The sequence below is a fragment of the Empidonax traillii genome, unplaced genomic scaffold, assembly GCF_003031625.1.
Source record: "Empidonax traillii isolate 1590-97213 ecotype Southwest subspecies unplaced genomic scaffold, ASM303162v1 scaffold7:size3022706, whole genome shotgun sequence".
Taxonomy (NCBI): Eukaryota; Metazoa; Chordata; class Aves; order Passeriformes; family Tyrannidae; genus Empidonax; species Empidonax traillii.
Window position 1 is genome coordinate 2,199,007 of NW_020955200.1, and position 14,291 is coordinate 2,213,297.

The 14,291-nt window shown below is 37.5% G+C and overlaps 1 protein-coding gene across 6 annotated transcripts in view; it reads right to left on the reverse strand.

Moving 5' to 3' along the window:
• The window catches only part of TRPM3 (transient receptor potential cation channel subfamily M member 3), a 411,660-nt gene that overhangs the window by 29,410 nt on the left and 367,959 nt on the right, over nucleotides 1-14,291 (reverse strand). For all 6 annotated transcript variants that reach the window (XM_027881877.1, XM_027881862.1, XM_027881869.1 and 3 more), the window contains 3 exons: nucleotides 12,297-12,437; nucleotides 7,252-7,380; nucleotides 4,908-5,159 (listed from right to left, as the gene is read on the reverse strand). In XM_027881877.1, coding sequence (XP_027737678.1) covers nucleotides 4,908-5,159; nucleotides 7,252-7,380; nucleotides 12,297-12,437 — 522 coding nt within the window. The remainder of the gene's footprint in view (nucleotides 1-4,907; nucleotides 5,160-7,251; nucleotides 7,381-12,296; nucleotides 12,438-14,291) is intronic.

The following is a 14,291-nucleotide window of genomic DNA, read 5'->3' on the forward strand; positions in this document are numbered from 1 at the left end:
GTTACTGCAATGTAAGGGACACCATGGTGGTAACCAGTGACAAAGGAAATCTGTGATACTGGCTGGGCTAGAAATCAGCTCGGTGGGGGAGTCTGACAAATGCCATATTAAAAAAAAAAAAAAAAAAAAAAAAAGGTATATAACAGGCAGTGAACTCTGTTCTTCTCTAGGGCCTCGTTAGCATATGAACAAGATCAACTAATGCTTGCAAACAGTACCCATCCATTCAAATTGCTCCTGAAAAAAGTGGGACAGCAATCCCACTAGTTGCTGAATAGAGTCTGAGGATTAGAAGAGGCACTGTGCTAGAAGGACCCTCAAAAGAGCAGAACCTGCATCCAGCAAGTACAGCAGACACGCTATACAACCTAAAGTAAATGTGAAAAAAATCAGGAGTCCTGTAAAGTCCCCAGTAAGATCGTTTTAATACTTTCACTTACAGGCTTACTTATAAAGCTTTGCTCTTTAGACTTGTTATGATAGAACTATTTTTCACAGCTTTGGACATAACTTTTGTCTCCAGACAAAACTCCTCTAAACCTTATGAGTTTTAATCCCTTCAGTCTCTGCATTTTCTGGCTCAACTGAATTAAGCCTAACAAGAGAGGTGTGCAACTCAGCTGGTGGCCTTATTGCTCCATGTGGGACCTGCTGCAGCCCCAGAGCAGGGTTGCTCATGACAAGAGCTGGTGAAAGAGGGATCTAGCTGCAGCAGATGGATTTGGCACTGCTGCAGGGGCTCTTTGATGTTAAACAGAGAGAGAGATCTGAAGTCAAAGCAATGCTGTGAAAGTATCTAATAGTGGAAAGAGAGTGTTACAGGGTAGCCAAGAGAAAAAGGTATTCTCATGTTTACTGAGAGGCTGTAGGACAAAGGCACCTGCAGGGCAGGCGTCTGGTAGGAGAGACTCAGGAAGCTGGAAAGAAGGAACTGAGGACAAGTGAAAAAAGGCAAGGGAAAGAAAAGTCTTGAGGTCCTTAACAATGCAGGAAAGAAAGAAAGAAAGAAAGAAAGAAAGAAAGGAAGGAAGGAAGGAAGGAAGGAAGGAAGGAAGGAAGGAAGGAAGGAAGGAAGGAAGGAAGGAAGGAAGGAAGGAAGGAAGGAAGGAAAGAAAGGAAGGAAGGAAGGAAAGAAAGAAAGAAAGAAAGAAAGAAAGAAAGAAAGAAAGAAAGAAACCTTGGGGATGTGAGAGAGGAATTAAATTAAAGAATAAAGAAAGAATTAAAAACTGGTGAAGTCAATCACCAACATTCATTTAGGGCATTAATCTGTCAAGAAAATACTCCTCAAAAGAGGAATTCTAGATCACTGTATTTCAGAAAGTAGTCTGAAATGGGAAAGTTGCATAATCATATTTAGTTCTTACTGCTTTTAGGGAAGGAATCTGGAGGTGAGAGCTGATTCCTCCTTTCTTGTCTGATCAGACTTTGTTTCAGATAGAAATATACAACATGACAGATGTAATATAATGCCTATTTTAAAATGTCATGCAAACAAATAAACATAATGAGCATTCTGTGGCAATTTAAAACAATATCCTAAATGCTGGTTTTGATCAGGATTCACACAGGTTTGACCTCACGTTGCAACAAATAAAATTTTCAGTGCTATTCTTCATTAAAGATGCATATTCCCTCCTTCAACTGGATATCTTCTAAACCCTCAGTAAATTGTCTGAAATACAATTAAATAGATGGGAAAGTTTCCCTTTGGCCTGTGGGATCAAAGTACAATTGCTATTTTAATAAAGCAATGGTCATTTCCATTGTTCTGAGGAACTTGTTAGTCATCTACTTAAAAAACTGATAAAACAAGGAACTGTTGGTACAGTTTTATGAATAAGCTGGCTCTCTTTGCTCTTTTGTATTTGCAGAAAAGCTAAGAAAATGTAGACATTTCCACACATTAAAGGAACGGGTATCTCCGATTCTCTAGACATTCCACAGTGATGTCACTTCATTCCTGAATAAAAGGGGAGCAAATCTATCTCTTGTGCAGAGATCAGAAAAGCACATTATAACAAACATATTGTTACTGAAATTAGTAGCTAATAATAAACTTGGCCATTCAGTTTCCTCCTCGTAACTTCAACTTTGCTTTAACCTATTACTATAAATGACTTACATATTGTTCACAGTGCCCAGAGGTAAAACTTATTACAGTTATTTTGTCAGCTGCAATGTAGAGGCCGATGAAGAGAAAGTTCCTTAACACTGCAAAGATAGAAAGAGCCATCCCTTTCCTCTAAAACATACAATAGAAGCTCTAGAAAAAAGCTCAAGTGTTAAATATGGTCTGTTGAGGACCTCAGCACTGTGACGGGCTTACTCTGCAGAAATGTATAAGCCAGCTTGATGTTCTTCACAGTAGTGAGTGGAACTTGAAAGACCATTCAGAAGACAGAACCCAAGGAAGTAAACAGACATGTGATTTAAATGAAACTACACAAGGGAGCCCATTGCAGCCTGGATTCAGCAAGTGCAGCTCCCAGGGAAGTCTCTGCATGAGCTGGACATTGTACAAGAGAATAAGCGGGTCAGAAAATAGATGTGAGAGGCTAATTTGTGTAACGCAAGCCAGCTGAGCATTATATGTGTGGGCAAAGAGGATGTGTCAAAGTTGCTGAGTGCATGGAAAGTTGGACAAAGTATGAAAATCAAATAACAGGAAGGCAAAAAATAGAACAATTTCCTTTCTTTAACAGTTTTCCACATCTTCAGAATATGTCGACAGCTAAATTCACACCCTTTAAGTGTGTGCTGAGCCTACAGAGGCTAGTGATTTTCCTGCATTTGTTTTCCACAGAAAGTGGAGTGAAATCTGATTTGTTGTCGTATGTAAGAACGACACAGGAATGAAAATTCTATTTATTTCAATCACTTCCTTTCTGTGTTGACCCCAGGAGAAAAATAAACCACTCTGGTGGAGTTGGGCTTCTACAAGCCATTATAACACCGACTACTAGAAGTTTGTTGTTCATGGCCACTCTTTATTATTAAACTCATATTGCCTTTGTTAGCACCCCAGCTCTTAAACTTTTAGTGCATGTAGCTGTGAAGACTGAAACAGAATGTAAGGGTAGTCTTTTTTAGAAGTTTTAAACATGGTGTATTTTGTAAGCCCCAGTGACCATTAGAACCACTGATGGAGAGACATAGACCAAACGGGGCAGGGAAGCAACATGGTAAGACAGTGATTTCCTTTTGATTTTTGTTCCTTTCTTGGGTCCTCCCTTTACAATAACTTCCAATAAAAATTGTTGAGTGTTTTGACCTTTGTATTCTGGAGCTCTGGAAAACCTCAGGTCAACATGCTATTGTTTCCTTGAAGGAAGGACACTTCAAAATCCTGTTTACAGGATAGAATACTTCAACAATCACTTTCTTTTGTATTTTTCATCGTGCCCCTATCTCTCTCTCTCTTTTTTTCTCAGTAAGTTTTTCTTTCTTTGTCGAACCCACTACAGCGGGTTTGCAGTCAAAAGCTGGTAAATTGAGGGGATAAGACAATGATTCTCTGGTCACCTGTTGAGTAGGGAGTGTAACTGGACATACACTTTGCATTTCAATTTTAGATCTGCTCACTGAGCTTGTTGTGACTAATGTAATACCAAGGAAGTACCGTAGTCCACACACTCATATATACACCTTTTTCCTATGATGGTGAGGATGGATAAATCTTTTTTCTAAGGACCATGGTAAGACAAAACAGACAGCCTGTCTGGACTTTCTGGTTATTATCCACATAATACTCAGACAGAAGAAGCATTTCCATTTAGAAGACCTAACATTCTGTTTACTTTTTTAACTGAATGCCAGCTTCAAGGGGCTTTTATTCTATTTAAAAAAATTAATCTTGAACTCCAAAATGCATGAAACAGAAATGACTTACACAAACAAAAATTGGATAACTGTATATAAAATTTAAACATATATAAAATATAGATTACTAATATATATATAGCTAATATAAAACATATTAACTACATGTGCAGGTATTCAAATATCAGGGATACATGCTTGTGAGTCTGTAAATTCAGCTGTTTTGTTTAATTCAAATGAGCAAAATGCTGCTTTAATGCAACACTTCTATTGAAACATAAAAAGCCGAAAGGTCAAAAGTTATGCATATGGCAGGAAAGATCAGTTGGTTAAAACATGGTGAGAATAACATCAGGGTTGTGGGTTTGATCTCTGTATGAGCCATTCACTTAAGAGTTGGACTCGATCATCCTCGTGGGTCCCGTCCAACTCAGAAGCTTCTGTAATTCTGTGGTTCTGTGAAACATCTCTTGGTTCCTCCTGTATGCAATCACTATTACATAAGCTATTCATACTCCTGCCATGGTGTAAACATGTGATGCGGCCAGGGGCAGAGGCTGCACTTATGCAAATGGATTTACCATCTCACAAGGACACACCTGAACTTGAAAGATGGAGGAGTATATGGATGTGGAGCAAACTATAGAAAGTTTAGTCTTAATCATAACCATTATGGTTTTGAAGACACTACCACAATTACAACACATTGTCTTTGAGAGTCTCAAGGTACAAAACACCTGAACACTGTTTTTTTAATGTAAACCACTTTCCCTTATAACTACCAATGTCTCTCTGCACTTTCTGCAAATGAGGCACAGAGGTGTAGGATGGATGGCTCTATTGTTGAAGAGAGATTTCTGAGAAAGACAAACAATACATCATTTATCAGGACAGAAAGACTCTAATACTCCGTTCTGGGGTTCTGTGCTGAGGTTTTGATTCAGTGAGGCACTGAATTTTATCTTACATGAAAACATTAATATTTAAAAAAAATACAGATAAAACTGTAGCAATGTCATTGGTCACAGATACTGAATCAAGAACATGCTGGTAAAACAGAGAAGAAGTACACCAACTTCTCTTACCATTTTCCCAATCATCATAACATATGGTCCCAAATACTTGTTTACTCCGAAGATGTCTAATAACCGTATATACCAGTAAATGATGTTAACACAGTATATCACTCGTCCATCGCTCCGGAGGGGCAGATCTTGCAGACGGAGCACCATCCCAACAGAGAACAGGAGGATAGCTATAAGGTCAGTAACATTCCAGTACTCCTGGAGCCAAACTTTTACTTTCTGTAACAGCTTCCCAGGCTCAGACATCAATATCTGAAGAACAGAGGAAATGGAGAAGAAAGGAGATGAGATGTTTGAATTTAAGTTTCGGAAATATGTAGTAAACAGGTAGATAGGCCACACAGGCCAATATTTAATGTATTCTCTGATTTATTTATCAATAATTTTCCATTTCAACCACTGCTAGCATGTGTCTATGTGCAAGAAACTTTAAAGAAGGAAGTGCTCATTTGGCCTTAAACTCTCATGATATTGGAAGAACTATATTCATATATTTTTCTTTCTCAAATTTATTAACTGTACTTAGAGTCTTGGAACAGAGACAGAAATACAGAAGGATAGTTCATCAGAAAATTCACATTTAAAGAAGCTGTAGATTCAAAGAAAATTATTCTAAAATGACCATATCAAATGGCCAATAATAACCATAAAGATCTGCATTAGAAATTCAAGCTATAGAGATACTAGCTATTACTTGGGCCTGTTTTTGGAAATTAAGTTCCACAGCCAGCAATATAGTTCACAAAAATATTTAATCTTACCTTATGAACTTATCGCCATTTTATCTGCAAGATCTGTAGTGAAACTTGATTGTTTTCCTGAATTCCTTGTAAAACTATTCCTCAAGTGATCTCTATGAATAAGTCCTAGCTTTTAGTGAGTTAACAAGCTGATGGTTTTAATTTTCTTATTTAGCCCAAGAACATTTGAGCAAGCTCACACAGTTCCTTAAAAACTATAAATGCCATCCTTACAATTTTCTTATAATTAATTTTCAGAATGAATTTTAGGCTCATCTGTGAACAATCTCCAATATCTGCTTCGAAATCCATTGTGACAAAAGTTTGGGAAAAACTTCTGTAGAAAGGACAATTTGGGGTGAATGATTAGATGAAAACTTTCACACACAATTCCTATCTTCATCCTCCCACCTACTGAGCCAGTGGAGGATTTTCTCCGTAGTGTTGCAGAGTCCTCGTGTGGCTATTGCTTCTGTTTTCCTTTTTCTTTGGGTTAGTGAAGTATATTCAGAGGCCTCTCAAGCAGTTTCTTTTTCTCTATTCTTTTTTTTATAAAGTAGAGCTTTCAGTTCAGTGTCTGAAATTGATCTTTGAAGCCTAAGTGGCTGTTGGAAGTCCATTTCTAGTCTAGTGCTCAAAAGCATTTACTTCATGGGATTTGCACCCACTTCCATTAGGGCTGAACTGGGCCTCTGGTGTCACTGTGGCATAAATGCATATTTGGCCAAGTGAAAGGGCACAGCATCAGTTGCAAGAGGGAGAGACCATGAGGGGCAGGGACAGCAGAGCCACTTCACTCTGTCTGTAGGCTAAGTTCCACCTTAAATGTTCTGTCTCTACTCTATTTGTCCGCATTTGCATCTTTAGGGAGATGTGTGTTATTGCTTGAAGCAAATAGCAAAAAATTTCCAATATTAAAAGAGAAAAATACTATTAGCAGTGTGCTGCAGTATTCACTGTGGACCTAACTTTCCTCCCAGGCCTAACTTTTCTCTCAACTATGGCCCATTTTATTCAAAGCTTTTGCATAAGTTACTTGGATGGACAGAATAGCTGAAATTTTGAATGAAATCTATTTGTGGTGGGGTGGGTATTTGAACATAGACTTCTCAGTTGTCATGCTATCACTGTGTCTCTGCATCCATTCTGTTTAACCATATCCACCTTTCCTCTCCCTGAAACATACATCACTTTCTGAGCCACATTTCAAGGAGTTTAGCAGACCTTTAAGATTTTTCCAAGACCACCCTGTACTTGTGGCTGCTATTAAATATGCATCACACTGAAATATGAACATGGAAATTCTGTGGGAGAAAAAGGAAGGAAGCAAGGAAGGAAGGAAGCAAGAAAGGAAGGAGAGAAAGAGAAAAGAAAGAATTTGTTGATTTTAAAATGGATGAAGATAAATTATTTTTACTGCTGTTTTTTTAACAATCCATCTTCCTTTCTAAGAAAAAAAAAGACAATTGTATGATAAGCTCATTCATAAAAATATCCTGAGAAAAATAATAAAACCAGATACTAAAATGAAAAAACCCAACAACCAACAAACTAAACCCCATGCTTTTTCCTTTTTTATTCTCTCTTGGTCAGGGTGATTTTACCTCTCTCATCTTCTCTATTCCCAGAGTGAAAATATATGAGATGACAATCCATTCCTGTATAGATGGCCAGCGATCCATCTTCACTAACACTATATAATTGAACAGCATCAAGTAGCCTATGTATGCCAGCTGTAAAGAAACAAAAAGAATATCAATAGTCACTATATTTATACAACTGAGTCAGTTTCTTGATTTGATATTCCTAATTCTATTGTAACCAGAGTTAAAAAGACAAAATATCAATACGACAGTGTTCTGGGTTGTCTCAAAAAGTTCACATTAAGTCACATACCATGTAGGGTCTCCAAAATACATGCACAAATGTACTCTCCTCCATCTACATCTGCCTCCTCAATAAAACTGTATTAATGCAGTTACCCTGGATCATCCACAGTTTGATGGGAATTCTAATAACACTATGTCAACTACCAAATTACGTTACTTACATGAAGATTTCTTTCTCACCTGTCTTTAACAGCCTTTACTCCCCTAATATCCTTCCTCTGTGTTTTTTCCCTCTGTTCACCTAGCTTAGGCTGACTTTGGCATTCCAAATCCTTTCTGCCTAAGGTTTAGAGGTTTTCCATTCCAGTGTAGTACTTACCTAACTTGTGCCGTATTTCCTCCCCTAGACACCCAGGCATAGCCATGCATTCATCTACCTTGTATTAGTTCAAGTTTTAAAGTGTGAATGTTTTGTTTTTCCTCCTCTAATATATCCACCTTTGATTCAGTGGAAAGTGTGAATTAAGTTTTAGTTTCCCTCTCCTTTTTTTCAAAACACTGCATGCAATTAACTGGTCAGTCAAAAGAAGAGAAGACAGGCACGTGGAATCATCAACTTCATTAAACTCAGAGAAACCCAAGTGTCACACTGGAGCATGTAGCACAAGTGTGACTGGGGTCTGGGGTGGCTGGAATCCATCGACCTGTCTATATTGTCTTTCAAACAGCAGCCCTACAAGAAAATATCTGAAGCTGAATTTAAATCATACAAAAGATGACTCAGGTCTGTGCATGAACATTTTGTCATTGTGGAAGAAATCTGTATTCCATACATTTGTATTTCAATTCAGTTCTTCTCTCTGAACTGTATGTTACTCACATCTATTGTCTACTTGGGGTCAGATGTAAAATGAAACAACCATCAAGGGCGTTGAGACTTTTGGGTAGGATTATTTCAGTGTTCAGCACATCACAGAATGGAATTTATAGTCCTACTGTACTAGTTAGAGAATATCACTTCTGCTCTCTGTAAAAGTCATAGGATTCTGGCTTTTGTTCCAGTGGCTGGTTGAGGACACTCAAGAGAATTCTTTCTATTGGCCATAATTACCAGTAAAGAGAAGCCAGACAGCTGAAGCATTACTTCTTGTCTCCATAAAACAGGAGGGGAAATGATCTCACTTGTCTTTTATGAAAGATGTTGGATTGCAACACTCAGGTCTACAGACTGGTCTTCCCTTAACACTCCTAAAACAAATGGAGATCAGTGTTGACTTAGTCAGCATCTAGGGTGACATCTGAGCCAGAAGAGCAGAAACTCTGTCTGAGCAGGCAGAACTGGACACACACCTCCCTAGCTGAAATAACACCTTCTAATACAGCACAAAAAGCCAGGTGATGCCATTACCTAACACTCCTCCTTTTAGACCTCATTGATTACTAATTATCAGGAAATCTAATTTAGTCTGATTCAGCAGCCTTTGGTGAGCATTAGCAGCGAGTGTGGCAAAAGAATAGGGACATTATGGTTACAAAGGTGACAGAATAACAAGGGAGTTTTGTTTCTTCTTGGTTTTCTTTTGAAATGTTGGCATTTCTTGGCTTTGGGTTTGGTGGTTTTTTTTTAATATCAATTCAAACTTACTCAAAAATTGAGAAATGTTTTTGCTTGGCAAAAGAAAAACAAGATCTGTGAATAGAATGATTATGAAAATTCTCCACTTCAAACAAGAAACAAAGCCTTCAGATAGGGAGTGACATGCTCCTTCTCCCTCCTCAGACCTGTAACTTGCTCCTGCCTTCTGGGAGGCTATCCTTATCCCAGACTGTGGTCAAACCTCAGCTCAGCTGCCCATATTGGTACTCAAGATGTTTTGAAAATGCTACTATACAAGTAACTGAACCCTCTTTTTTTTTTTTTTTTTTTTTGCTTTTATATGGTTTGATAAAGACTAGGAGCTGCCATTGTCACCCTTGAGGGCAATACCCAAAGAAACTAAGGAAAGGAATGCCCTCTAAGAAGTTTCTAGGGTTGTTCCCTGCCCTTCTGAGGATGCAGTCCCATTCTATAGAAAATACCTGAATACTCATTATGGTGAGGGACAAACCTGGAAATTGTATTAATAGGTTAGTGCTTCAAGAGGGAGATCATCCTCCCCTTTTCTGACTCATGATCAATGATCATAAATTGAATTGATCTCCAAATGCAAAACTTAGGGTAAAGTTCTTCTGATGTTTAGAAGATGACTCTTACTCAGGGCTCAATTCCCTCTGCAGTTTTCCTCCTCAGAAGAGGTAGAAATGTGGCCTTACTTCCTGCTAGCATTTCAGTTAATGCTTGTAGTAGGGGTAATTAAAAGGGCAAAGCCTTCCTCTTCTCATCAAGCAATCTGTGGGATGAAACATTTGTGTCATGGTTTTCAGTGCAACAGCCATGAAACATAACTGAGTAGCTGACGTTTGAAATTGCATGTCCAGAGAGAAAGGCTGCAGTTGGTTTTTTTTTTGTGTGTGTGTGTTTGATTTTGTTTTATTTTATGGAGTTTTTTTTGAGAAAAGGTTGTTTAGCATCTGCTGAGACAAAATGATACCTACTCAAACATTCCATTTAACTCACTCTTGTGTATTTTAAAAATGAAGGTAGATACAGTTATATAGTAATATATATATAGTAATAGAGATAGGTAAATGTAAAATTATCAAATTATTTTAAATGGTATAAAAAAGCCATAGGTAGAGTTCTTTAACTTGCATTTTGAACCATGGAATGTAAAATTGGAAGGATTTCTTTTGAAATCTATGATTAATATTTGTACCTGTGGGCTTGTAAAAGTATGGGAGGCTGTGCAATTTTAACCCTTCTCTGAAAGTTGCTTTGCTTTTAGTCTCCAGGAGTTTCCCAATGTAACCAACTGCTCAAGCACTGCAGCCAGAATCCACTCAACTTCCTCCTTAACTTCAGTGTAGCCAAGATCCAGTTTTAATAAATGACCTTGACTGAGATCTGCCTCACGACATAAAACTGTAAGAACAAGTCTAAATGAAAATGCACTATTGATCTCTATCTCCGATTTAGAAATTGAACTAACAGGTAAAGACGGGGTGCTTCTTTCTGTTTGCAGTGTAAAGACTTTTCTGGTTGTGCCTAATACACACACTGGAATTCATACTGAGACAAGGCTGCTGATAAGCAGTTTCTACACTTGTTGGCCTGATTAACATTCAATGGCCACAGAGTTCAGCAAGTAGGGTGTCCACCACAGTTCAAACTTAACTGATGTGAGTTGTTCCCAATGTGTGTATTGCCTGGATCTCAGCAACGCAATTTTTCTTATAAGAAGTCATGTACAGGAGTATCCATTCCTTGTGATTTGTTGAGCTTTCAGCACAATAATGGAATATGTAACTGGGAAGGACCATCTGAAGTCATCTGGCCAATTTCATTGGGCTGAGGGAGGACTAATTCCAGTGTATCATAATGGACATATGTTTTGATAAGATAGGTTAGAAATCACTAGTAAGGGTAAATCTACCATGTCCTCACACTGCTCCTTCTTGGAGCAGTTAGAAACTGTTTCCTAACTTGTTATGAGAACTGTCTTACTGTCTTGCTGCAATTTAAGGCATTATTTCTTGTTGTATTCAGCAAGGATTTGCAGCTACTTACATATATTTGAAAACTATTATATTCCTTCTGCAGACATCTTTTTTTTTTTTCTTACAGAGAAAACAATCTCACTTCCTTAAGTCTTTTCCCTTAAGTCATGCATTACAGACCTCTTGAAACATTTTTCTTGCTCTTTTCTTGTGTCCTTCAAACCCCTCCATACTTGTCACACGATGCAATAGCTGAACTGGGATAGAAAATTCTCGACAAGAAGACTGAAAGTATTACTTTCTGTGATCTTTTTACTTTTTTATCTCATTCTTCCACATTCTAGTACAATTTGCAAACTTCAAGTTTGCATCATCCAAGTTGTGAATGAAAATATCAGCACCTGATGTAGGAGAGAACCCAGTGGAATAATTTTGTAATCCCTGCTTTCAGCTTGATAATGAATGATTATTATATACATTTGACAACTAATCATCAAAAAGATTTTTATCCACATAATAACTTTAATATAGCAGTTATTAATTTAGCCGTGAGAAAACCCTGTGAAGTTTTTGGTACTCTTTTACCATAGTTAAAGCACATGACATTTTTTTTTTCTGCTCCATCTGCAAGGTGTGTTTACAGGGAGATTATACTGCTTTGACATAATTTTTTCCTGAAAAATGTACATAAGCTATTGCTCATGTCTTTATATCTTGTGGGTACTTATATGCACATTTTCTCTGAGAAACACTCTGCAGACTAGTCAAAACAGGAAAAAGTAGAAAAATGTTCCAAGGAAAGATGTGCTCTATCTCCTTTACTCTATCTCCTTTTCTCTCCCAGAAACTATTATATAATTCAATATCTTGATTCAGCCCTGCTCCCCCCGGGCTTACTGTTGGGCACAATCCTATTGTGAATTCTCCTATAGGGAATTCCTTGGGAGCACTGACTGCAGCAAACTGCCACTTCCTGTTTTATTTAAAGAAAAACATATACAGTCATTCAAACTTTAGCCACTAACTTCCTGATTGAAATGGTAGTCTTTAAATGTCTTAGAAAGATTTGTAAGTGCTAGTAGACTTTCAACAAATACTTTGATTAAACTATTTATGGGCAAGCCCTCTAATACATGAAGATGTAGACTTCAGTGAAACACAAAAGATGAATCCAATTCCAGTATTGTACAAATATTAGTAATATAACAGGAAAGATTTCTTACCGTGTAAAACCAAAATTTAACTATGGGAGCATTGTAAAACTCATAAATCTTCCTTCCAATAGGGATCATTCTGTGCCTGCTCTGAACTTCCTCTTCCTCCTTCTTTCTTGAGGACTCTCCATTTCCTCGTCCCAGCATTGCCTAGAGGAAAGGATATATTTGTGTTCATTTCTCTGTGAAAGACAAGTTAAATTATTTTTTGAAATGTCAACAGAAAACAGTTCAAAACTTTTCTGATTTCTTGATCTTGAGATAAAACCAGGTGACCATAGCTGGGTGAAAAATGCTTTGTTCTCAGATTATCTTTTTTTGGAGGAAAGCTGTTCTTTGATACATTGAAAACTGAAAAAGCTATGCCTTGGGTTCAACTCTCAGCTTCAGAGTGAAATTCCTGACTGGTGAACTAAAAAAAAATTTGGAGAACATTTCTCCTTTTTTCTAGTATGGACAGAAACATTTTTACATGACAACAGCTTTTTGTGGTGTACTTCTTTATAAAAAATAGAAGCAGTCAGAAAACACTTAAGTTTTGGTTTTAAACAAAGAGAAGTTCATAAGAGACTGAGAGAAAGAAAACAGAGGAAAAGATTAAGTTAGCAGTTTGCTTGACAACGAAGCCAGTATCTCTTTTTATGCTGATCACTGGATCTGGTACAAGTTATGATCCCACAGTGAACTTCACATGGAGGTAAGAGGAGTGACTAGTAGAGCTCACAGCATTGAGGCCTTGGATTGAAATATCCATGTACATGGTTGTAGCTTGTTCTATAGTGAAGTTCCAGACTGCTCATGCAGTGACTCTGTTAGCCTTGATCTCACTGTTACCACTGCAGTTCAGACCCAGTGAAGAGCTATGCTGAGCTGCAGGAACACAGGCTTAAGAGGTCCTCATCTGTAAGTACAAACTTAGTGGTCAAAAGAAGGTAGTATTTTGTTTACTCTTAATTTCATGGTCCGCTGCAGAGAGGTGGAAGAACCAAGCTATATAATCACAGAAGTTAATACTTAAATGAAGGTGATCCCTTGTATTTGGAATGTAACATGATCTAATAAATGTTCATTCTAAAGCAATTATTCAGTTAACAGCAGACTAAGAGTGGATTTTAGGTCACTGTGCCCTGAGCAAGTTCTTACTCTTTAGTTTGTGGATGCACCTCTGGAATGTAGCCCTCCTGCACATGGAAGCATTTGCAAGAATTGAGACATGACTGTCCTAAGTATGCAGCGGTTGCATGATGACGCTTTTATTTAAATGATTCTATAATGTTTTTCTACAAGTGATGGAAGTACTTTCTACTTATGTTAACTGAAGCAAACTTTCACCTTCTGTGAAGATAGCATTGTTCTCATCTGCAACTTAAATATGTGGAAAACTAAGAGAACAATTAGATGCCAGATGTAATGTCTTTCAATAAAAAGGTCCTTCTTTATCTATCTCTGTGCTCCCTGATTCAACAGGGTGTTCAGTACATACTTAACTAATCAGTTTCATATGAGCTATTTCATGTTCTAGACCCCTGCAGGAACAGGTGATGCACTTCTCACATATTCAAAAGGAAGAACCACCATCTAACCTTTTCTTCCTTTTTCTACCCCATGTGAAGCTGTACATATACATCTTGTTCCTATGAAATAGTAATTTGTAACAATAAACTGATGACTACGTTTTTCTTTCTTCTAGTCAGTACAGGTATTTGCAATATTATCAGGACTGAGTTTGGTCCCATATGGCTCCTGCCTAATATTTCTCTTTCACTTAATTTATGCAGTTAGTTTTTCCTCTAGTATTACTATTTTCCACATGGACCCTTACATTTTTCCATTTGACTACACATGACTGTTGCCCTGCACATTTTTAATAAAATACAACAAAGGTTCAGGATAGAAACTAACCTGTTGGGACCCTTGCAAAACTAAAGCCTGCTTTGATGTAGTTATATATTTCCTTTACCTTTTAATGGCTGAAGACTTTTAAGTTCATATCCAGAAATGCAG